The 26,378-nt window shown below is 43.4% G+C and overlaps 1 protein-coding gene across 3 annotated transcripts in view; it reads right to left on the bottom strand.

The window, feature by feature from the left end:
- The window catches only part of LOC138755895 (arf-GAP with GTPase, ANK repeat and PH domain-containing protein 3-like), a 324,334-nt gene extending 300,590 nt beyond the window's left edge, over nucleotides 1–23,744 (bottom strand). Inside the window, exon 1 of one of the 3 annotated variants that reach the window (XM_069922694.1) lies at nucleotides 23,569–23,744. In XM_069922694.1, the coding sequence (XP_069778795.1) occupies nucleotides 23,569–23,692 (124 nt within the window). In that variant the 5' untranslated portion in view covers nucleotides 23,693–23,744. Of the gene's footprint in view, nucleotides 1–4,736; nucleotides 4,758–20,456; nucleotides 20,589–23,568 lie in introns of those variants that run through there. The other 2 variants (XM_069922695.1, XM_069922696.1) reach the window with 2 other exon arrangements.
- Nucleotides 23,745–26,378: the final 2,634 nt, after the last annotated feature.

Raw genomic sequence — 26,378 nt, 5'->3', positions numbered from 1 at the left:
CTGCTCCGCCATTCAATACGATCATGGCTGATCTAATTTGCACTAGCTTTATCCACTTTTGATAAAGAAAACCTTGAGTTTCAAGTTTTAACTGTCTATTTAGCACTCTTCATGGAGAGCTCAATCAAAACACGTCTCTCTAGGACATATTATGTCCTTCGCATGTCCACCCCACCCCTCCTCAGTCTTTGGAATCCAACAAGTATAGTCCCAGGTGACACAATCTCTCCTTGGAAACTCGAGAATTAACCTGGTGAACTTCCTCTGCACTGCCTCCAAAACAGTCCCTCCCTCAAGTAAGGAGACCAGAACTGCACACAATACACCAACACTCTTTTCTTAAATTCAATCCCTCGAGCAACGAAGGACATCATGCCAGTTCACTTCTTGAGACCTGTTACACCTGCAAACCAACCTTTGTGATTCATGCAGAAGCACTCCTATCTTTGGTTTCCTTCCAGTGTGGATAACCTCATGTTTACCATCATGGTCCTCCATCTGTCAGATCCTTGCCCACTTACTTAATCTATCTGGAGTTCTCCATAGACTCTGTCCTATATATAATTTATTTTTCATACAATTTAGTGTCATCAAAAACTTTGAGACACTACATTTAGTCTACTCTTCCAAATCAAGACTCAAGATTCCTTTATTGTCATGTAATATTACTCAAAATTTGTTTTTGTCTGCCACAAGACAGATTTACCATTAACATAAATTACTGACAATCAGAGAAAGAGAGACTCACCCTTCCCCCTGCAGAGTCACTGAGTGTCCCTGGATTTGCCTGCAGCCATATAGACTTCAGTCCAAACCTGAGTTCCAGATCCAAACCTGACATGATCAAGAAGTCTTCAGCGCCCTCAGCACCCTCTCACATCACGGTTCTGATACCTGGTACCCCTTGAGCCCGTCTCCAGCAGTCTGCAGCCTGTGTGGGTTCCTTGCCTCCCGTCGTTAACAGCCCACCACCTACCTGTGTGTTCTTCTGCCACAGAGCCCCTCAATGGTCCACTGCTGTGGTTATCATCTCCTCTGCTTCTCCTTCTCAAATAGGGGGTGGTCTCTGTTTTCTGGTGGCCTGTTCCAGTCCTCTGCTTCCCCAGAGTCTGTAGCCCATGGAAGCTGCTACTGAACACAGGTACCACCATCTTGGGCCCAGGCCCCATTGTTGCAGGATTTTAAAATAAATCACCGTCAGCTCCTTTAACAGGCCGTTTAAAGACTTTACATAGCTGTTGGTCGTTGGACTGGGAGGTAGAGTGCTGCGGAGTAGCTCTGTGTCTCCTCTCCCTACCACCATTTTTTTATTTATCTAGTGAACAGTTGTTGGCCCCTGCAGCAGTCTGCTCACCACTGAGTGCCAACCAGAGAAACACCCAACTCTCTGCCTTCTAACCAATTCTCTACCCAGGCTTCTATTTTACCCCCAACTCTGCATTCTTAGCTTATGGGTGTTTATAAATGGGGCACGTTATAAAATGCTTTCTGGAAATCCAAGTGTAAATCATATCTTTTAGACAAAAAAATCTGCAGATGCTGGGGTTGAGTGCAATGCACAAACTGCTGGAGAAACTTAGCAGGTCATTTCCATAAAATTGTCTTCTTGCCTTAAAAGTAGATGTCTCCAATTTCTATAATCTGTCTCTCTTATTCCTGGGGAAAAAATATTTCTTCCCCAAAAATTTAACACAAGGGCAATGCTGAGAGTTATGCCAAATCGACTTTCATAACTGTTCAATTTTCTTGCTTTGGTGTCAGAGAGAGGGCTCGCAAAGAGTTCTGATGAAGGCGCTTCAGGCTGAATGTTAACAGTTTCTCTTTCTATGGATGCTGCCTGAGCTGTTTCCAACATTCTCTCTTTACAGCACAAAAACGGGGCCTTCAGCCCTTATAGTCTGTACCAAATTACTATTTTGCCTAGTCCTACTGACCTGCAGCCAATCCATAGACCTCCATACTCCTCTAATCCATGTACCTGTCCAAATTCTACTTAAATGTGAAAGTTAACCCAATATTCACCACCTCAGCTGGCAGCTCGTTCCGCACTCCCACCCTTCGGTGTAGCAGCTTGTTTAATTTTCACTCTCAGGGTTACCTGGCCATGAATCAAATTGCTCTGCAGGGGACACCAACTTAGCGATGGTGTACCTTGCATCGCAATAGCGACCCCACTTTAATAGTCTCCCTTAGCTGTAAAACACTTTTGGAACCCCAAAACCTGCAAAATATTTCAGAAAATAATGTAAAGTTCTGCAGAAAATAATGCTCTTTCCCCAAACTCTGCAGCCTCCAAACGTGTTTACTATCCTGGTTCAGCACCACCTGATTGATGAGTCTCTGTATTTATCCCACAGCCTTTTTTCATTTGGCTCTATTCATTCATCCAAACGTTCCCTCATTCTCCGTGATAAGCGTAACTGCCTTTTCTCCCTTTCTCGTTTTAAGTAGGATCCTCACTTCTTAAATCCCAGTATATATGTAGGACTATGCAATGGCAGCTTTATCCTGTGCCTCCTCGCACATTGTGCAGACGGTCAAAACATTTATTTCCTGCATTTATGGTTTATAGTTATTAATATTGCCTTGGTGCTGTTGATCACAAACTGCTATGACTGTCTTAAGATCCAGACTTACTTACAGAACAAATGTTGCCGCTCTTCAGGAAGTAATTCAATGTGTGAAGTACTATATATAAATTCTCAGAAACTAGCAGGAAAATAATCTGTACTGCTCAATAAGGAAGTGTGGCATAACAAATCTAATTACCTACTGAATCCCACAATGTGCCATGCTCTTCATTGAACTGCAGCCCCCTGTGTGCTCAATATTTAAACCAAGTGTCACATCAATAAGACTTCACAGCTGCGTCACACAGTGAAACTAACAAATCAGAGCCTTCAATGGCCTGGAGCAAATCCAAAGGAGAATTCTCAACATGATGGCAGATAGCTGACAAGGCGAGCAAACCTTCTATGGAATCTCACCTCGGTAAAGTACTGAATGTCAAACCGTCCACATGTAGTTGCCTCAGTGAGCCTCACAACTCGAGAGGTAAATGTGCCGTGGCAGCGCAGTGTTTATTGCCTGATCCAGTCACCCTCGAAAAGCAAGTCATCGTGCTTCTTGTGATGGTCCAAATGCACTCTTGGGGAGATATCTCCAGGACACTCAACCGCCACAATCCAAGGAACAACATTTATCTTTTCAAATCAGGACTTCCGGGGAAGTATGGAAAAGGAAGAGGTCCTTTGCATGTTCTGCTATTGTCATTTTGGGTGACAGAAGTCACAGGTTTACAGCCTCAGACTGGCAGGTTGTTAGAGCACATATTGCAGACTGTATCCACTGCAGCTACAGCACATTGCAAGTGCAGTAGTCTTCACATTGTGGATGGGATGCCCAGCAAGTCCACCGCTTTGCTCTGAATGATAGTGAGCTTCTTGAATGGTGGAGGCGTGCACATCCAAGGAGAGTATTCCATCAGAGTTACAAAGTAGAAAGACTTTGAATGTTTGGAAGTGATGCAGCAGTCCTGGTCTTTGACCTGCTCCTGCAGCCATAAAATCTTTATGGATTTATACAAGGTTCAAACCTGCCTGCACTCCCAAAACTTCAGAAACTTGATGGTGGGGAACTTGTCACTGAACATCAAGGAAATCTGACTGAATATCCTCACGGCAAAATTGGCCACTGCTTGGCATTTGTCAGGTCAAGCAATATCTACATTTCAGCCCATGCCTGAATAATGTTCAGAGACAGCTGCAAAGGAATATGGACACCCCATGGGTGTCTTACTCTGATTGGTGGATTCCAGTCATGCAGAAGTTGTACAAAACGATGGTTGGGCTACACATGCAGTTCCAGTCACTGTACCGCAAGAAAGTAATAAAACTTGAGGGGAACCAGGAAAGATTCACGTAGATATTGCCTTAGTGGAGGACGAGTTACAAGACCGAATTGGTTCAATCTGTTTTTTCTGGGGCAAAGTAGCCTGAGTGGTGACATGGTTTCAGTATACAAAATTATGGGAGGTAGCTGAAGTCCATTTCCTCTGTTGGTTTCGCGGGGGAGGGGGGTGAGGGGTGAGCATGGGTTTAAGGTGAAAGGGAGGGAATCTAAGGAATAAATACAAGGAGCAGCTGGTATCTGGCGTGAGCTGCCAGACAAGATGGTGAAGGAAAGAACAGTGACAATTAAGAGGCATCTGGACAGGTATTTTAATGAGCAAAGCATAGAGGGAAATGGGGTTAATGCAAGTGGAATTAATATGGGAAGACACAATGGGGGGCAAAGGTGCAGTGGGTTGAGGGACCTGTACAACTCTGTCATCCAGTTTGAAGGCCACTCAAGACAATGAACTGTTAATGAAGACTGCAGCATCTTAAAATTACCAAACAAGTCCAACATCAACTAGTTAACTTTAATCTCACCATCAGCTCCAGGCCCAAATCATGGGGTTATTAGTATCCTGAGGTTTAACAACTTACCATCGCTACATAAACTGGATTCTCTGAAACAAAACCTCCCCAACTCCTGACACCGTCAATCCTCTCCACACACAGCTCGTCCAATGTAGGCGCTGCTGCCTGTATGTGGCAACCACAAAAGTCCACTCCAATACCCAGCAAGGAGCAAGGCTTCGTGGCTCCTGTAAGAGGACTCAATATCCACACAAACTATCACTCACACAGTGCAGCAGGTAACAGAGACAACTTGAGGTTGCAGTCACTCACCAAAGCACAAATGATCAATGCCCATCTGTGAAACCTCTGCCCTGAAGTGGACAAGAACAACAATGTAATGGAAAAACAAATACTGCCACAACACATCACCTTAAATTGATCCTACGCTACTCGTCAATGGGTCAACGTTCATTATATGACACCATCTGCATGACAGCGGTTCATTAAGCAGCCTCTGTAATGGACAACAGATTGAAGGGTCGTGACAAAAGAAGGCTGGGAATGGGGAAAGAGGAAGGGGGTGGTGGACATAAAATACAAATTTCAGAAAGCTAAAGCTCAATTATTCACAAACCATTTGAAAAGAGACACAGTAGTGACATGGAGAGAATGAAGCTGCTATTGAAGCAAAGAGAAGAAGAGATTTTCTTCAGTAATTAGCATAACCATGTAATCAGTGTAGCCTGAAGGAACCCTGCAATTATTTACAGAAAGGAAAGGCTTTGACTCTCCATAGGGCAACTCAAAAGCAATGTTCTCCCACGCTCACGGTGACCACCTTCCAAGGAAGGATACAAAGCTCCCAAAAATATACAAATGGTGGAGAAGGCAAGAATTTCGGATGAGAAATGATCAACTTTGTCATCATTGAAAGTTTTGAAGAACCAATTGGAAACATGGTGAGCTGAGCATCACACAACTTCCTTCCGACTCCCGAGCGGGACATCAAACTGTCAAATACAGCAGGAATTCCACTAAATAAAGAAAATCTGAGAAATGGAAAAAAAGCAGACCAATATTTATTGACATTCCCCATCAGGAATCTCCTCACAATTAGAGCAGCTGCAAAAGGGCTCTTTCTTGTTTGAATAAATGGAACAGCTATCTGTCCACTCCAGTGACTTGGGACCAATCCCGATCTCCACTGTTGTCTGGCTGGGGTTTTACGTTCTCCCTGAGACCACGCAAGGTTTGTTTCCACATGTAAATAATGATCCTGTGTTTATTGTCATACACACAAGTACAATATACATCTGCACTGAGATTCTTACAGGTTGCAGCCAAATATGTACCAGTACTCTGAAAAACGAAAAATGTGAATAACTTATGTTAAATTACCCCAGTATAGAAAGAGAGTCATTTAGAGTTAGGATAGTCAGGGGAGATACAAGAACCTGACAACTGTTAGGAAAAGGAAACTGTTTTTGAACTTAAAAGAGCTGGGCTTCAGTTTTCTGCACCTTATTCCCAAGTCATGTCACCTTGATTTGTCATAATGCCATAACTATGAGTGAAGATGAGATAGCGTTTCTCCAGGACATTGGAGTGGATCTACTAATACAATAAAAATCCATGATATATTAGTACACCTATGTTCTAGGAATGGAGGAGCCTTATGGCTTGAGGGCAAAAATTGTTGCCCAATCTAGACATGTGGGCCTGAATGCTAAGGTACCTCCAAGGGAGAATGGTTTACAAGAGAAGTGTGAGAAGTCCTTCGCAATGTTATTTGCCTCCGACATGCATTGTGTATTGTAGATGATCCTCATGGTAGGAAGAGAGACCACAATAATCTTCTCTGCTGACTCCACTATCCCCTGCAGGGTCTTACAGTCTGAGGTGGTACAGTTTCCAAACCAGGCAGTGATGCAATTGCTCAGAATTCTCAAAGGCAGCAGTAAGGAGAGGTGGTGTCATGGGTGATGGGGGTCCTTTATAAAAGCATAAGAAATAGGAAAAGGAGTAGGTTATTCAGCCTAGTGAGCCTGCTCCACTGATCAGCTCCAGCTACCTAACTTTTCCCTGATAACCCTTAATTCCCCTACTTTGAAAAAATTATTCATCTGCATTTTGAATATATTCAATGCGGCGACCTCCACAGTCACTCTGGGCAGAGAATTCCAAAGATTCACTTTCTGAAAAAGTAGCGGCTAATATCTTTGTCCTAAATCTACTCCCCTGAATCTTGAGGCCAAGTCCATGATTCCATTAGATTCAGATTTTATTGCCATGAACATGTCACAAAATTTGTTGTTTTGCAGAAGTATTACACAGTGCAAATGTTGCTATAAGTTACATTTATAAAACATAAATAAATTGGCCCAGAGAAAGTGAGGCAGCATTTGTGGTTCAGTCCATTCAGAAATATGATGGCGGAGGGGAAGAAGCTGATTTTGGGGGTAGCAGTATGAAGAGGGCATGGTTTGGGTGGTAAGGCTCCTTGAAGATAAAAGCTGCTTTCTTGAGATACCACCTCTTCAATTGTTGCCCATGATATTGCAGGCTAAGTTCGCAACTCTCTGTAGTCTTTTCCTGTCCTGTGCATTGGCACCTCTTTACCAGACAGTGATGCGACCAGCCAGAGTACACCTATAGAACACCAGCCAGAGTACACCAGCCAGAGTACACCAGCCAGAGTACACCAGCCAGAGTACACCAGCCAGAGTACACCAGCCAGAGTACACCTATAGAACACCAGCCAGAGTACACCAGCCAGAGTACACCAGCCAGAGTACACCAGCCAGAGTACACCTATAGAACACCAGCCAGAGTACACCAGCCAGAGTACACCAGCCAGAGTACACCAGCCAGAGTACCTATAGAAATTTATTAGTCTTTAGTGACATAGCGAATCTCTTCAAACTCCTCACAAAGTACAGCCACTGACAAGCCTTTGTGATTACGTCAACATGGAGGCCCCATGATAGATCTTCAGAGATGATGTTTTGAAGGTGCTGACCCCTCAATGAGTACTGGATCACGTTCTTCAGATTTCCCCGATGTGAAGTCCACAATCTTTTCCTTACTTTTGATAACGTTGAGTGCAAGGTGGTTGTTGTGACACCACAACAGCTGATCTAGCTCACACTTCCTTATTGTTGTCTATATTCTGCCAAGGACCATGGTTGTTGTGTAGGCACTTGCACAATTAGGACTCAGAGACGTGGTGCTTTCTCATTCTTTTAATACCATCAGACGAACATGGCTGCTGACGTATAGATATATATATAGATCTAGCTATCTATTATTTATTTATTTATATGGGGTGGCGTCGTGACATGGGTGGCATGACAGACAGCAGGGCAGGATTATACCCAACATTCTTCCCTTCTCCCCCCCCCCCCACCTGTGCAATAAATGGTGAATGGGCCCCCTCGAACTACCGTAACGTCATTGGGCTCATGACTACTAGTGTGAATTAGAGTACATATAATGAGTGATAATAATACGGAAAGGAACAAGAATAATTATGGAACATAGTCCTTAAAGCACTCAGGTGGTCTTCGTTCTCTCTTGGACCGCCTCGGCATGGCATGTTGGACGAGTATTTGCTTGGGACTGTTCTGGGTTGGACCCACCGATATTCGGATTGGTGGCAACTGCTGGCCTTCGGGGTTACTGGGCTACCCATCTCCACCCTTCTTTCACCCGGCCCAAGGGGTTGGATTACCATGGCAGTCCGCGGCAGGTCTGTTCTACCTCCTCCAGGTCGTGGGGTAGTTCAAGGACTTTGGTGTCAGACAATGGCTGCAATTGGTCAATGTGTCGTTACCATAATCTGTCTCCCCCTAGAACAGAGTACGAGAAGGGGCTCAACTTTTGTAGGATCACCCCCTACCACTCACAGGTCTTTATATTGTCTGTAATCTTGTGCCAGTCCTCTCTTGCTCATCTCCAGTGCTCTAGGTAAAGTTTGTGGTGGTGTGGATTTTTCTAGAGGCCCAGATTAGAGTGAACTGGGGACAGTCTTGTCCGCAGGTTGTGGCCAAACATCAATTCTGCTGGGGAATGTTCTGTGGGAGAATGCAGTGTTTCTGTACCCCAATAGGAAATCTGCAATTCTGAGAGTCCAGGAGGTGATTCGTTTTTTGCCCTTTTGAATATTTGCACAAAGCATTCTGCCTCTCCATTAGTACTTGGGTGATAGGGTGCCGACAAATATGTCTGATATTTTTGTTGCACATAAATTTCTTGAAAGATTCTAATGTAAACTAGGGTCCATTGTCTGTGACCAATTCATGAAGTAGTCCGTATGTGGCAAACATGGCCCATAGCTTGTGAAATCAGCTTCGGTGCTTTTCATATGCCAAACTACTGGCCATTTGGAATGTGCATCCACCACTATAAGGAAAGTCTCTCCCACAAATGGCCCCATGAAGTCTACGTGAATCCGATGCCAGGGTTTGGAAGGCTGTTTCCATGGGCTGGCCTCAGCCTGCAGCATTTTTGGCTGCATTGACCGACCTATTTTGCATTCTCTCACTGTTGTTTCAATGTCTCTGTCTATTCATGGCCACCAAACATGCATCTGGGCCAGTGCTTTCATTCGTACCATTCCTGGATGGTTATGGTGTAGCTCTGATAACATGGTGTTTTACCGTTTGTCCGGGATAATTGTACAGGTACCCCAAAGTAAACATCCTTCTTCAACTGATAGTTCATGGCTGTATGTGAAGCAAGTTTTCAGGTCTTTGGGTATGACCTTAGATTCTGGCCATCCATTAAGGGTGAAATATAAGACTTTGCTTAACGTTGCCTCCTTTCGGGTTTCTTTGTCAATCATGTGGGCTGTAATGAAGAGTTGTTGCAGCTGTTCTCGGTTGATGCTTCTGCTATCCATTTAATAATTTCTTCTTTTTCTGTTTTGGGTAGTGGTCAAGTGTGATAATCATCCGCATAGCTGTTGAGTGTTCCCGGTTTACATTTTACCTTTGTATGTGGCTAGTAGCATAGCCCATCTTTGAATCCTGGCTGCAGCTAATATTGGTATTCCTTTGTGGGAGACCAGAATCAAACTTAGAGGTTTGTTGTCAGTGATTAGGGAAAGTTCTTCTGTAGAGATATTGGTGGAATCTTTTTACACCAAAAATTGCTAATCCTTCCTTTTTCCAGTTGTGCGTAATTGTGTTTGCTTGTAGTTAATGTCGGTGAAGCAGATGCCACTGGTTGCTTACCCTTCTCTGTGGTTTGGAACAATCCTGCTCCCAGTCCTACTGGTGAAGCATCAACGGCTAGATTCACTTCCTTGTTTGGGTCGTAGTGGATCAGAACTTCATTTGTTGACGTTAGCATTTCTTTTAGTCGATCGAAAGTGTTTTTAGTTTCCGTATTCCAGTACCATTTTTGATCTTTCTTGAGTAAGTGGTTTAAGCGGCTGCATAGTGTAGACATGTTGGGGATATATTTCTGATAGTAATTTATAAGCCCTAGAAAGGACTGGAATTCTGCCTTGTTGGTTGCGTATGGGGCATTACGAACGGCTTCTGTGGCTGCCGGATCCATTTGTACCTCCCTCCTTGTCGATTGTAAATCCCAAGTATGTCACTAAGGGCAGCATGAAGACACACTTATCCTGTCATAATTGTATGTTGGCCTGTTGTAGACTGCTTAGGACCTTTTCAAGGTTTTGTAAGTGTTCTCTGTTGTTTTGGCCCGTGATGACGGTATCATCAAGGTAACATCCCACTCGTATTCAGTGTAGTAATTTGTCCACTGTAACTTGAAAAAAAATCGCAGATGCTTCTAAAATTCCGTATGGCTTGCGTGTATAGGTGAACAGTCCCAGGTGGGTATAGATTGTCACATATTGTCTTGATTCTTTGTCCAACTCTATTTCTTGGTATGCCTGTGACAAATCTAATTTTTTTGAACTTTTGCCCTCCATTTAGGGCTTAGAATAGTTCTTCTGCTTTGGGCATGGGGTGTTCTAGTACTTTTTGTGCCTGGTTGATGGTGACTTTATAATCGCCGCAAATGCGAATCTCACTGTTTGCTTTGCGTACAGGTATGATGGGCGCTGCCCAATCGCTGTATTCTATTGGTTCTATTATGCCTTCGTCTTTTAATCTACTTAACTCAGCTTCAATTTTTCCTTTCATTGCAAATGAGACTGTTCTGGCTTTGACGAACTTTGGTTCCAAATTCTCTTTTAATTGCCGTTTTGCTTGAACCCCTTAGATCTTTCCCAACCCTTGCTGGAAGACCACGGCGTGGTCGTTGAGGATCTGGTTGAGTTCTGGCTGGGTGTTGTCTTCATGGTTTACAGTCAGTATTGAACTGATATCCAGCCAGTCTGGGGGCAATGCGTTGTAGCCAGTTTCTTCCGAAAAGTGCTGGTCCCTGGGTATCTACGATGTAGAGGGATAGTGTTTTTGGTTGTTGCTTGTATTGTACCTTGACCGTACATGTCCCAAACACTTTGATTTTGTCTCCAGTAGCAGATCTCGGTGTTGCTTCAGTTGTTTTCACCGGAAGGTGTGGTAGTAAGCGTTGCTTTAAATGTAATGGTATTAGAGACAGTGCAGCTCCCGTGTCGAGTTCCATTTTCAGAGGTTCATTGTTTATTTTTAGTTGAATATAAATCGCTCGGTTTATTTGGTTTATCTTTTGGATATGCAAGACTGCAGCTGTTGTTTTGTCCCCTTCGGAGCTGTTGCCATGGTCGTTGTCAGAGTTGCTCTCTCGCCCCACTAGCGCTCTGACCTCGGCTGGGGGGGTTATCAACACTTTGAGTCTGTTTCTTTCATTGGACATCCCGCTTTGATATGCCCCCTTTTTACTTCAGGGATGGCATTTGAAATTTTTGAAGGAGCAGTTTTCTGGGCGATGGTTGGAATTCCCACAACGGAAGCATTGTTGGTGGGAAAACCTCCTGACTAGAGGGTCTTGTAGGCCTACCTCTAAATTTTTGTGTGCTATTTCGGAGCTGCAGGCAGTTCTACAAGTGATCTTCAGGGTTACTTCATCATTTCTTGCCAGTAATTTTTGCTTTGCTTGGCAATCTGCCAACCCCAACACCAATCTGTCTCCAAGTGCTTGGGTCAGAAACTGCCCAAAGTGACAGTGCTTGGACAGTTTACGCAACGCTGCCGGGTATTCACTTACTGCCTCCCCTGGCATTTGTTTCCTTTCATAGAATTGTTGCCTTTCTGCCATAACTGGTGGTCTGGGGCTTAAGTGGTTCCCCAGTGTTGTGCATAACTCAGTGTATGTCTTCGTCCCTGGGTCCCCTGGGGACAGTAAATTTTCAAGGATTTGAAACATTCAGTTGCCCGTTATAGTGAAGAATAAGGGCGTATTTTAAGTTTACCGGGGCTTCATTAATATTAAGGACTATACAGTAGTGGTTAAACCATTTTATGTAATTACCCCAACTTTCATCTGCTTCATCGAATTCTCCAAACTTTCCTTCCGCCATCTTGATGCGCTTTCGCTTTGATCTTTTGGTGGGAATTCATGGAGCTCGTTAGGTAGTCACCTTTTACCTTTTGCTTCCTTCCCCCAGTTGGTGCACAGAGTTGGTGTTCCTCGTCGCCACTGTTGTGTAGGCACTTACACAATTAGGACTCAGAGACGTGGTGCTTTCTCATTCTTTAATACCATCAGACGAACATGGCTACTGACGTACAGTTTTAGGGGTGACATCATGAAGTAGGTGTCAGGATGGACAGGGCAGGCTTATACACAATGGTGTCATCTGCAAATTTAGAGATGGCACTTGAATTGAGCCTAGCCGCACAATCACGGATGTAGAGCGAGTAAAGCAATGGGCTAAATACAACCTTTCAGGTGCGCCCATGTTGATCACCAGTGGAAACAACTTTTCTGCCTCTTCCTTATCCATCCGTTCACCAATTTATATGCTTCTATAAGATCCCCTCTCATTCTTCTGAATTCCAATGAGTAAACCCCAGGTGACTTCATCTCTCCTCATCAGTAACCCCATCAACTCTGGAATCAACTTGGTGAACCTCCTCTGCATCACCTCAGAAGCCGGTAAGGCAACCAGAACTGCATTGAGTACCCAATAGGTGTGTCTTCACATATATCCTGCACAGTTGCAGAACCTCCCTCCAGCAATGAAGAGCAACATTCCATTGACCTTCTTGATGACCTCTTGCACCTGCAAAACGCCCTTTTGCAACTCACGCACAAGCACTCCAATGACCCTCCGCACCACTTCCTGCTGCAATCTTTCACCCTTTCAGAAATAACCTGTTTTTCTATTTTTCCTTCCAAAGTGGATAACCTCATATTTACCAACATCATACTTCATCTGCCAAACCCTCGCTCTCTCATTTAACCCATCCAAATCTCTGCATCCTCTGTACAAGTTGCTTCCCCATTCAATTTTCTGACATCAGCAAATTGAGTCAATCCAAATACTATGAAGACAATTGTCCTCCCCCGCTTTACCCAGAATTTGAATCAATGTTAACTCCATTGGCACAAACTCCGAAGTCAGTTTCAAAGGCATTGCATGGTAGTCACTGCTCTCCACTGTCTCCAAGGGGCTCAGAGCCTTTTATCATTTTTCTATCCTCCAACCTACTCCTGTCCTGAGTCCTTCTCACTCCATAGCACTCCACAAATTTCCCCTATCCTGTGTCCAGTCATAAAACCACTGAACACTACAGCACAGAAACAGTCTTTGCTGAATTATTATTCTGCCTCATCCCCCTGACCTGCTCCAGGGCACGTCAACCCAATACGACGGACCACCACTGATACTGCACTGTCCTTTCCACAGATTACATTCCACCAATGCAACCTCTCGCAGCAACAGTACAAGCCAAAAACAGGGCTTGGAAAGGGAGTATATTGCAAGGGAACAAGAAGAGAAAAAGAACTCATTTTATCACCACTTGTTAAATGTTACATGTGCTCTGAATCACAATACAAAAGGTTCCTCCTCCACAACGTCCCACTCATCCACCCTTTATTACGCTCCATCTTGCTGCACCACACCAGTCCAACATTGCACTTTACAATTAGCAACACGTCCACCTCCTCAGGTAGATGGATACGTGGAGGAGGAGGGAGCCAGATTCCAGACGCATACAGAACTTGAGAGACCCTCTAAACAACCTTTGGAAGATGGGTTAGAGAACAGAGGGAAGACGGCCAACTGTACTCCGTGCTTGAGAACAGGAAGCTCTTAGCTCTGCCATAGAGAACAGACAATGAGAGAAGGATGCCAGCCTGAAGTTCAGAATGTTACCCTGTGGCCAGATCCACTACTTGGATGGGAATGTTTATGAGCGGCTACTTGATGGGGAAGAGAAAAAACACCATTTCAGTTAGGATAAACGCTGCATTCAATTCAACCAATGTGTATGCAGATGAATGAGTCTGAAAATAGTGCCCAAATCTGACATTTCTCTTCTGTCCAGGAGTGGGGGCTATTTACCTTCACAGCACAATGATTATTGTTCCAAGCAGACTTCCCTGAATGTCACATAAACCAAAAACACTCGCAGATTGTCTCTCCATCCATTTCTCCTGAAACACCTGCAGAACCCAACTCCTCTCTGCTCTCTTTGATCTGAACTCCTATGCCCTTCAGTCTTACAAGCCAGGTGTCCGGATGCCTCACCTCGGCACAAGCTCAGGAAGAGAGAAAGACCGAAGATAGCTCACACACTTCTGACGGCTCAATAGAATGAAGACTCATCAAATCCATTGTCTATAAACTAGACAGCATGGCACAACAACATTTTGTTACTGGTAGGTTAAAATCCTCAAGCATTGTTCAGAGATTACCAAACTTCTCAGCACTAATTACCCAAGGCCAAAACAGGTTGCAAATTCTGCAGACAAATTTGGGGTCATCAACACATTTCGAGCTACTTCCAGTAATCAATTCTTCTATTTCAGCCATCAATCCCAATCCCACATCAGTGCCCACAAGCCCAGAGCGGTTCACATTCCTAATCCTTTGATCTGATGCATCACCAATTTTTTTTTAAAGGAGAACACCATTTTCTTCTTAAACCCATTCCACACACCTTCATACTCTCAGTCCCATTCTGGCATTACCACAGCATTATTGAGTCAAGAAAAAGTTTCAGAGGGTTGTTAACTCTGCCTGTGACATCACGGCTACTAATCTTCTCTCCATTGAGGTCACCTATAACAGTTAGTATCTTAAGAAAGCAGCCTCTATCTTCAAGGACCCCCACCTCCCAGGCCGTGCCCTCTTCACTCTGCTACGATCAGGAAAAGGGTACAGGAGTCGGAGGACGAGCACTCAGCAGCACATGGACAGCTTCTTCCCCACTGCCTTCAGATTTCTAAATTAACAATGAATCAGAGACACTGTCTTACTTGTCTTTTTCTTGCACTATTTTTATTTAATTTGTACGGTGGTTTATACAAATGTTTCCACTATGATACTGCCACAAAACAATGAATTTTGCGACATGCACATAACAATAAGTTCTGATGACGACAAAATCAGATTTTCAATGAGAAGTACAGAGCCATGAATGAATCTTTTAGGATGTAAAAGACATTGGACCCATTGTGCCATGCAGGTTGAAATACCCCTGTTCAGCTTGTTCCCAATTTCTAGCCCTTGGCACATACCCATGTATGATACAATACAGTATACTTAATAAATATCTAGGATTTCTGCCTCCATACATTCTAGTGCAGTGGTTCTCAACCTTTTTCTTTCCACCCACATACCACTTTAAGCAATCCCTAGACCACACATGTCAAACTCAGGCCCGTGGGCCAAATTTGGCCCGTGACATAATTCTATTTGGCCTGCAAGATCATATCAAATATGTGTTAAGAGCTGGCCCGCTGGCCGCCGCGCCAGTATAGCGCATGCACAGCTAATACTACAAATCCCAGAATGCTTTGCAAATGCGTTGGCGCCGGCCCGTCAGCCCGCTGATCACCCCCACCTCCTCTCTTTACTTCCATTAGCATCTGTGACCTGTCGCCGAACTCACATGTAATAAACCCCTTACAAAAAATGGCCAAACGAAAGACAGAAAACAGGACCTTTCAAGACAGGTGGGAGGCAAACTCTATGTTCATCATTTTAAAAGACAAACCTGTTTGTCATTGAAGCAAGTTGTTATTTTTTTGACGTTGGCTTGTGGAAAAAAATACATTTAAAGGGAGCTTAAAGGCTATAGAGAAATATTATTGAGTGAATATTTTATTTCTCATTTGTTAATGCTTCTTCTGGAGAGAGTTTAACCAAAACTATTATTAAACATTTATTTTAATAAGAAGTTTAACATTACATATGTTGAAAGAAGAGAAAACATGCAGATGTTGTTGAAAATTTTCAATCAATATTTAGTTTGGCCCACGACTTAGTCCAAGTTTTTAATTTTGGCCCTCCGTGAATTTGAGTTTGACAGCCCTGCCCTATACCATCAGTGCTCTGTGATTAGGGATTGCTTCAGGTGGGATGTGAGTGAATGGGAAGGGAAGGTTGTGTCTCAATGAGTGTTTATCCTTCACAGTAACTGCAATAATAATGTTGGAAGTTACACAATCAGTTCCATATTCGATATTCACCACCATCAATGCTGTTTAGGATGCTTTGATTAATGCAAGCACTGGAAACAGTGGATTATGAATGTTTAACCCAGGGTGCCGACAAAGCAGAGATTCACCAGGGCATACCATCTATTTTATACCCTTCCATATTAAATGGTTAGATTAGTTCCTTTCTCTTATCCTAAAACAACAGCTCACAGCGTCATTTGAAGTAACACAGGAACCTTCCATGTCCTCTGCCCACTGAGTACTGTTGAGAAGGCAGTAAAAACACACCGAAGTGTTGGAGGAACTCAGCCGGTCTTTTCAGCGTCCATAGGAGACAAAGAGATGTTACTGACGTTTAGGGCCTGAGCCCTTCTTCAAGGAATAAGCCAGAAGCAGGAAATCTAAGAAAGTCTCCGGCCCGCAACGTCAGTAATATCTCTTTGTCTCCCTTGGACGCTGTGAGACCGGCTGAGTTCCTCCAGCATTTTGGTGTGTTTTTACTCCAATCACAGCATCTGCAGACATTCATGTTTCACACTGTGAGAAGGCCGCCATTCATCATTGTGCCTGTTAAATAGGGCTCAGTCAATTACCTCCCAAACTTCATCATTCAGGCTCACATAGGAATAACAGTTGAACAAACACAACTCAAGAAAACTACAAGCACCTGATTTCTGAACTCAAATGCATCAATGGCTAGGGGGCTAGGGGAGTGGAATAAGAGGAAGAAAAAAAATTGCTGCACTATTATTCCCCTCCACCGACAAGCAGGAGCTGAGAAGAAAATCTAACTGCTTTTAATCTGGTCCCTTGAAGTTTTAATTCTCCCCCACAGACCCTCCTCATCAGTTCTGTTCAGTCACAGGAGACCATGGGCAACAGATTCCATTATTATTTTCTCTCACTAATGTCCCTTCGGCTCAGCTATACACCCACACTCAGTCTCTTACATAACCTAATGTGCCAGTGTTCAGATGCTCAGAAGCCAAGTGACTCATCGCACTGTAAATCTTTAACAATCTTACTGTCAGGATGGACTTTTCACCAGCAAGCTTGAGATGCTACCTGATGCAAGCCCTCAATGGCCTGCACAGAGAGATTTTGGACAAAGACAAGATTGTGAGGAAGGCTTTCTTCATTTCAACTTTTTTATAAATGGCCCAACTGAAAATTGAGATCACATGGTGTCAGGCCATTTAGCCCATCTCAGCTCACCCATCAGCTGAAACATCAATCAATTTAAGAATCAAAATTTGTCATGAACAATAAAAAAATTTGCTGCTTTACTGCAGCATCACAATCCAAACATTCATATAAACTGCATTAAACACTTGTTATGGGCCATATATTATATATAAAATTATGTTTATAAAAGAGATAGATTGTGGGTGGTTTAGTATAGGTCACTTCACACCTCATTTAAAATGCAAGAGCTTTGCTGAAGCCAGACATGGCTGCTCCAATGCCTTTGCAGAAGACAATGGAACTGTTTTGGAAGGAACTTCAGAAGTAGATGCAAATGGATAAAGTCTGGGCTCAAGTGCAGATAAAGATCTTTCAAGGGTTGGATTTGGAGTCTTGGGAGGGGTTCTGGTTTTTGCAAGCAGAGAGAGAGGAAAGAAGGAACAGGATTCTTCTCTCAGAGAGAGTGAAGTCAGTTCTGCTCTAGCTTTTGAGGTTGCAACATGGCAAGCTGGCAGGCTTGTTTAAAACCCCATTTTGAAGATAGGTTGTGAGTTCTGAGTTCAGCCTGTTGAAACCCCTTGGCAAGAGGAAATGTTGGCTAGAGCGTTTCTCCTGAAATAAGGGAAACGAGAGGAACTCTGTGGTGACCTGGAAGAAGAGGTTATCATTTGGAAAACCCATAACTGAGCAAGTTTCTTCTGCAAGACAATGAAGTAGCTAATCAGAGGAAATCAGTTTGTGTGCGTCCATCGAGCAACAAATCTCTCTCTGAAAACCAACAAGAACCTTCCTGAGCAGCAACCATTTACCTTTAAGCACCAGAGCCTGGTGAAAATTCATAAATGTTAAATTCTGTGCACAGTATAAGAATTGCCTGATAGCAGTGAACTTGGAGAAGTGAGAAGTTAAACTGGACTATTAAAACAAAGAACTTTCCTAAACATATACACATTAGGGTTTTTATGTTTAAAGAAAATTAAAAGCAACTTTTGTTTAAGTAACCATTTGTCTTGATAGTGGCAACCATTCTATTGCCACTGGGTTTTCGGGTCCTCTGGGCTTGTAACACAATAAAAATATAGAGACAAAAAGTCAAAGTAATCAGTGTCTTTAGTTCATTGATCATTCAGGAATCTGATGGCAGTGGAGAAGTAATTCCACAACTCTGGTGTCTTTGTGTTATTTGTGTGTCCACTTCAGGTGCCCATCACTCCATCTACTCTCCAATTCATTCTCAAAATGTTAGCAAGGTTGACACTGCCAGCATTTACTGCCTGCTCCCTCAGAATCTTGGGAACAGGGTGAAGCACTTGCCTTTGGACACAACAATTTACCCTATAGTGACCATCTACCACCAACCAGTTCCACCACCAACCAGTTCCACCCCCAACCATCTCTACCCTACAGTGACCATGTATCACCAACCAGTTCCACCTTACGGTGACCATCTACCACCAACCAGTTGCACCCCCAACCAGTTGCACCCCCAACCAGTTCCACCCTAGAGCAACCATCTACCACCAACCAGTTCCACCCTACAGCAACCATCTACCGCCAATCACTTCCACCCTAGTGGCCATCTACCGCCAACATGTTCCACCCTACAGTGACCATCTACCGCCAACATGTTCCATCCTACAGTGACCATCTACCACCAACCAGTTCCATCCTACAATGACCATCTACCACCAACCAGTTCCACCCTACAGTGAACATCTACCACCAACCAGTTCCACCCTACAGTGACCATCCACCACAACCAGTTCCACAGCCATTTCTGGTGGTGCTACGTTTTCTTTTCAAAATCTCCAGTGATTTCCTAGTTACCGTCTGAACTTATGACACATCAACATCAAATGAAAATTCAAATAAAATAGAAAAATATTGTAAATTCAGCACTTTACATTATATAAACACAAGATATGAGCAAAATACCCAGTCCGGGCACCATTTTTGCTCACACCAAGATGAAGGGCTCAAGCCTGAAACATTGGTTATGTTTCTTAATCTTTGCAATATAAAGGACACTAATTGACCTGCTGAGTTTCTCCAGCATTGTGTTTTTTTACTTCAACCACAATGACTGCAGGCTTTAGGTTTACTTGAGTCTGTATACTTAGTTAGCTCCGACAACAGCCAATTAACCTACAATAAATCATATTTCTTTCCATTGCTGCTGAGCACCAGACAATGAGGTGGAGATGGCTCTTTCTGCAGATGATGACCCCCAGCAAACTGTACATCTCCTGCTGAAAGATTATATTTGATGAGAGTATGTCATTACACAAGTACCTACGTAACGATTTTGACCTACTACAATTCGCCTACTGGCATAATCACTGGCTCTCCACTCAGTTCTGGATCACCTAAACAACAGAAACATGTATATCAATGATTATCCTTCACGCCAACTTCAATAATAATGTTGGAAGTTACACAATAGTTCCATATTCGATATTCACCACCATCAATGCTGTTTAGGATGCTTTGATTAACGCAAGCACTGGAAACAGTGGATTATGAATGTTTAACCCAGGGTGCCGACAAAGCAGAGATTCACCAGGGCATACCATCTATTTTATACCCTTCCATATTAAATGGTTAGATTAGTTCCTTTCTCTTATCCTAAAACAACAGCTCACAGCGTCATTTGAAGTAACACAGGAACCTTCCATGTCCTCTGCCCACTGAGTACTGTTGAGAAGGCAGTAAAAACACACCGAAGTGTTGGAGGAACTCAGCCGGTCTTTTCAGCGTCCATAGGAGACAAAGAGATGTTACTGACATTTAGGGCCTGAGCCCTTCTTCAAGGAATAAGCCAGAAGCAGGAAATCTCAGCTTCTTCTCCTCCATCGGATTTCTGAATGGGCAGTGAAGCACAGATACTGCCTCAATTTCTCTTCTTTTGTACTAAATCATTCTTTAAATGTAATTTATAGCAATCTTTGCACCTGCAAAGGTGCCATAAAAAAATGAATTTTATGATATATGCATGACAATAAACGGATTCTGAAGTGCAATGATCAGATGCACTGAAATTTGTACTTGCAGCAAATAGATACACAAAATACACCCACTACAATTACACAACTGAATTACTGCAGTATGCCAAGGGAGGTAATAAATAAAAAAGATCGAAAAATAAATATTCATTTGGCAGAAAATGCACAAAAAACATTGGTGCAGACAGATCGTTTGGTGGTCCTGGATTCGTTTATGGTTGGGGTTAGGGTAGTACAGGGAGATTCAAGACCCTAATAACTTGGATAAAAACTGTGAACCAGACTTCTGTACCTTCTGCCAGAAGGGAGCAACATGAAGAGCGTAAGACAAGGGTGATGAGAACTCTATGATGCTCGCTGCCTTCTCGAGTCAGCATCTGTTGGGAGGTTGGTGCCGTGATGAATTTCACTAGGTTTGCCACTTCCTGTGGCCGACTGGGTTCCTGGATAATCACATTTGCAAATCAAGCTGTTATGCAACCTGTCGGTATGCTTTCCACAGTCAACCTGTAGAAGTTCAATAGAGTATTAGACAACATGCAAAATGTTCTAAGTCACTTTAGAAAGCAGAGGCATTGGAATTTGAAGGTATGAATCCTCTGCACTGCTGTTCCATCAATGAAGGGAGGTGTGGGGTACCTCAGCCTTCCCTTCCCAAATGGACAATAGTTGGCCTTTGGCCTTGGTGATGTGGCGAGCAAGATTGTTGTTCTGGCACCTCACACACAGATTCTTAAGTTCATGTTTATTATCCTCTGATTGTACAACACGATGAAACAGTGTCTATCTAGACCATGGTGTACACACAAAAACACAATACACAGGAACTAAAGATCTAGGAAAATTTGGGATGATTTTCACAGTAACAGGATACTGTTCATCATTCCCACAGCCTATGGGAAGAAGCTGTTCCCCAGCCTGGTCATCTTGATTTTGATGCTCCTGTACCTCCTTCTTGAGGGTAGTGGGTTGAAGATACTGTGAGCCCAATGGTCCCAATAAATGTAATCTATGGAGGAAAGGGTTCATCTCAGCTGTTTAAATGATCCTCTATATAGAATTCTAGTCCAATGCTTTGCAGCTACTATATCACACAATGATGCAGCCAGAAAGGACCATCTCAATTGCGGTCCAGTAAAATGCTGCCGAGATGGCTGCCAGTCACCTTACCCCCTCAGCCTCCTTAGGAAGTGTAGGCACTGCTTCGCCTTCCTGACTGAGGAGGTGTTGTGAGTCCAGGATAGGTCTTTCCTTGTGTGCACTCAACAAGGAACTTTATGCTCACCACTCTTTCCACGACTCTATTCTATATTCTGACACATCTTGACCTGGTATCAGATCACTCGTCTGAGTGCTACTGGTACCATGCAACGCAGTACTACCTGTCACATGGTCAGATGATCGGTGACTAAACCGACTCCCCCTACCAGGCTTACCTGGTGAGGAGGGTGCCAAGACAAGAAAAATATGACCTGCTAAAGGGCAGACAAACCCTCTCATAGGGTCAATAGCCATCTGGCAATACATGCCATGAAGTGTGGAAAAGGCATAACTTGCCATGAAACGTGGTTTGGCCATTCACTGCAACAGGACTTCCCCCAGCCGTTTGGACCTCACCATGCCACTGGATCCGGGAGGAAATGTCGAGAGGGTGGATCTGGACCTGAGCAACCCCGACTCACCTAAATCCATTCACACACATGCTTCCCTTTCTGAGGAGTAGGGAAAAACCCCACAAACTGACTGAAAGGAACCATTATCATCCCACGGGATAGATAGCCAGAAGATTAAACCTGTTATTTGGCCAACAAATGTGGTGTCATCAGCTAATTTTTTAGATTTTGTTGGAGCTAAACGTAGCTAAGCAATCGTATAGAAGGAATAGATCAGGAATCTAAGGACAGAACTTTAATATATCCCTGGGTGAGGTTCAGTGAGAAAGTGAAGGATCCAGTTGCAAAACAACAAACAGAATTCCAGATCCTCAAGATTGATTTTTAGTTTTTCTTATGCGATGGGATTAAACGCTGACCTGTAGTCAAAGAACAACAGCTTGACATAGGGGTACTTGTGGTCCCGGTGATCCAACGCAAAGTGAAGGGCCAGTGAGGTGGCATCTGCTGTGAAGATAGGCAAATTGAAGTGGGACCAGTCCCTTGAGACAGGAATTGTACCAAAGTACTTCACCAGGATAGACACAAGTGCTGTTGGCTAAGAGTCATTCACCCTGCTCTTGGGCACCTGTATGATGGATGTCCTTTTAAAGCAGATGGAGACCTCAGACTAACAGCAAGAAGTTAAAAATGTCTGCAAAATCTGCAGCCAGCTCATCCATGCAGGTCAGTCTGACACTGCCAGATAGCCCATCTGAAGGAGGTTGACAGATGATCTGATAGAAGTATCAGAGATTATGAGAGGCATTGAGGGGGTAGATATTCCAAATATTTTAATATCCTTACACTGGCGGAAAAAACAAGGAAAGGTTTAAAGAGTTTGAAAGGTGTGTGGAGATCTGCGTGTGGAGCTTTATCTTTTTTACAGAGTGGGCTGGTATGTGGAACTTGAGGCCTGAGGAGGTGGTGGGATCAGATACAATCACTATGCTCCAGAAACCTTTCATCAGAAACGTGAATCAGAGAGGCACAGAAGGATACAGTTCTCATGCAGACAAGTGGGATAAGTGCAGGTGAGCAAAATCATCGGTATGGATGTGGTGGGCTGAAAGGCCTAATTCTTTTCAGAACAACTCACTGAATCCATTAAAGAATGGTGTTTTATTTCCAGGTCAAGAGAGATTGGAAGGAACTTGCAGATTTGTCTTTGTAAATGAGGGAATTTGAAAAAGCTGTGGCAAAATGCTTCTCTGCAACATATAGTCTACGTTGGAACGACCACAGGTGTGTATTAAATAAACAGGTGCCAAAGCTCTCTCTTATGCATTTCAACCCTGTTTAAGGTACTAAATAATGCAGATTGTTGCCCATCCTAAATAACTTCAATCCAATTCTAAATGCATGTTTTTGATCATCCTTTCCACCATATCCTTCCCTCACTTGGTATCCAGTTTATCTCCATGGGACTGTTTCCAAAGTTATACATCCTGCAACCCTGAAATTAGCAACACTTATAAACACAAGCAAAGGAGCCTACTTTAACAGAAGTATGACATAACATAATTCTCCTGGGCAGAAGTTCCACTCAAGCTTCTGACAGGTTAACTGCGCTTCACAGCAACAGACCACAGTATTATTGGAGTTAATGGGCAAACTGTGAAAGGTATAAATGAATCAGCATTGATTGTGCCAAACACAGATAATCTCATTATCACTGCTCGAAAGTGACCAGAATGACCAACGATGCACAGGGCACTGTGAATGTGAAAAGATAGGCTTAAAGGGCCTTACGACAGATTGATTCAGTAGGGGAATCCATTTTGCCCCATGAGGTCGATGCCAGCTCTGAACAATCCAATCCGTTCCACCTTTCCTTGCTCTTCCCTTTACGTGCGCGTTCGATTCCTTCTTTCATGTCATGAATTCCTCTTCCACCAGCCTTTCAAATTGTGGTTTCAAGGCCAGCTGCTCCCTTGCTCTGAAACAGGCAAGGATGGGATCAGGTAAGAGTTCCAATTATCCATATTTGTGAATAAGCTGTTCTCTCTCACCAGCGTGGGCAGAATCTCAGTAAAGCTGTATACAAGCAACACTTGAAAGGCCAACAAACTAGGAAAACAAAGAAAAAAATCTGACTGGATGCCTTCAATTGTTTAGCTTTCGGTAGGTTTATGCACAAGCACCTAAGCAAAATGCCTGACAATGTCACAGTCTCTTTGCTTTGTTCATCATCCCTCTACAACTGGCAGTGTTGCTAAGCAGCAGGATTCAGTACCCAGCAACTGAAAGGAAAGGGAAGTCTATAAGGCTATCATTTCTGCCCATCCCCCACCTCAGCCAGACTGCAAAAGCACGCTGAAGTAGTCGGGATATTTCACATGATTTTACTTCCTACTTTTAAAGCAAAACTTTTGCATCTCTCTCCTTCTCCCTGCCATGAAACACTTTGAGCAGGTAATAAAAGATCTGCCATATGAAAGAACCTGCAGAGGAGTTCAAGCATGCAATCAAAGAGCCCTGACTAAATTGGAGAGCATGGGAATGAGGGGGAAAGCTCCATGCTTGGAATCATACATCACACAAAGGAAGATGGTTGTGGTGGCTGGAAGCCATCTTTTGGCAGTGGGCCCAACCATCTTGGACTGCTTCATCAACGACCTTTCCTCAATTGCAAAGTCAGACACAGGGATGTTCACTCAATGCCCCATTTACAATTCCTCAGAGAATGAAACCGTCCACATCTAAATGCAGTTCATACATACAAACGTGTTACTGATAACTGATACATACCATCCAATGTACCTCACAATCAAATACAAGCAATGGGCCCAGTTCTGCTCAAACCCACCTCCAAATCAGAATTTACTGACACAAACATGTCATGAAATTCGTTGCTTTGCGGCATTACAGGTGAAAATATTGCAATAAATTACATTTAAAAATAAATTAATTAATGCCACAAAAAAAGACAGGTGGTGCCTGTGGTTCGTTGTCCATTCAGAAATTTGATGGTGGAGGACAAGAAACTGATTTTGTACCATTGGACGCTCGTCTTCATGATCCTGATGGTAGCAGTGAGAAGAGGGCATGGTCTGGCGGGTAGTAGAGGCTACTCTTGTTGTTAAACCTCTAAACTAGCTGATCTATCTCACTCCTGTAAGTTTCCTCATTGCCGTCTGTGATTCTGCCAACGACCTGTATCGTCAGCAAATCTGCAGCTGGAAAATGGGACCACAACCCCAAGATTCTGGACAGTTAAGATGCAGGAAAAAACCTTCAGGATCTGTAAGCAGAGCAGAGAGAAACCAAAGAACTGATCTCAGGGTTAGCATTCGTGCCTGAGTTGATACTCAGGAGATCGAGAAGTTCAAATTCAAGTTTATTTATCATCCAATTGTACAACCTGGCAAAACAGCATTCTCCCATCTACGGTGCAAACATACATACAGATATAATAAAACTATTCAACCTCAAATGGGCACATCCACAAAAAGAATAGTTAATCCAGAATTGCTTTGTTTTACTCATTTAAGATTAGGAATTCCTATTGCTGAGCATCAATTAACCCTGAGAAATTGGTACTCAACAACTCTCCTAGACTGCTGCAGTCCTATAGCTACAGGAATTTTATCACTGCTGTCCGGGGATTTTCAGAAGACAGTAAAAAAAATTCAAGCACATTGCAACCAATCTGAAGTCACACGCACAACATTGGTGAGGGCAACTGATGCCCTTCCTGAACGGATGTTGGTGAAACAGATGTGTCTTGAACACAGTAAGCCTGTGGTCTGTCCAAATGCAACACGGCCAGGAAAATGTCCAGACACTGGCAACACAAGTTCCTGCCTGCTTTCAATAACAGGGCACCCAAGCATTTCCCCTCGACCATCAATGATGTCACTAGTTACCCCTGAAAATAAACCTAAATGGATATGCACAGAAACACTATGCCTGCAAGAGCAAGGCAGAATAGGGTGGAGCAGGGGAATGCATGAAGAGTTTTGACACAAGGAAGAACTCCTTCCAGACTGTGCTCGATCCAACCAGAAAGACTGGTGAAGTGGTGGATCATGTTGAGAGCTATCAAAAATACAAATGAATTTTGCAAGGCTCTTCATAGCATTGATATGCAGAGGGATCTGGGGGTCCAGGTCCACCGCACACTGTAAGTAGGCATACTAGTAGACAGATTGATAAGGAAGGCATACTGCGTGCTTGCCTTCAATGGTCAGGGCACTGAGTACAAAAATCAGGAAGCCACATTGTCCTATGTAAAACTTTGGTGTGGCCAAACATGAAATACCGGGTGCAATTCTGGCCAACACATTACAGGAAGGATTGAAAAAGGTACAAAAGAGATTTACCAGGATGCTATTGGATCAGAAGACATGAGTTATAGGGAAAGGTTGGATAAACTTGGGTTGTGAGGTTGGGAAGGATATGATTGTTGTGCAGTAGGTTTACAAAGGTCAGCATAACATTGTGGGCTGAAGGGCCTGCACTGTGCTATTTTCTATAAAAACGGGTTTTCTTCTCTGGAGCGTAGAGACTGAGGGAAGGCCTGATAGAGGTGTACAAAATTGAGTGGCACTGATAGGAAG

The sequence above is a fragment of the Narcine bancroftii genome, chromosome 2 (genome assembly GCF_036971445.1).
Source record: "Narcine bancroftii isolate sNarBan1 chromosome 2, sNarBan1.hap1, whole genome shotgun sequence".
Taxonomy (NCBI): domain Eukaryota; kingdom Metazoa; phylum Chordata; class Chondrichthyes; order Torpediniformes; family Narcinidae; genus Narcine; species Narcine bancroftii.
The sequence above is the reverse complement of the archived record's forward strand: the minus strand, read 5'-3'. Positions and strand labels throughout refer to the sequence as shown.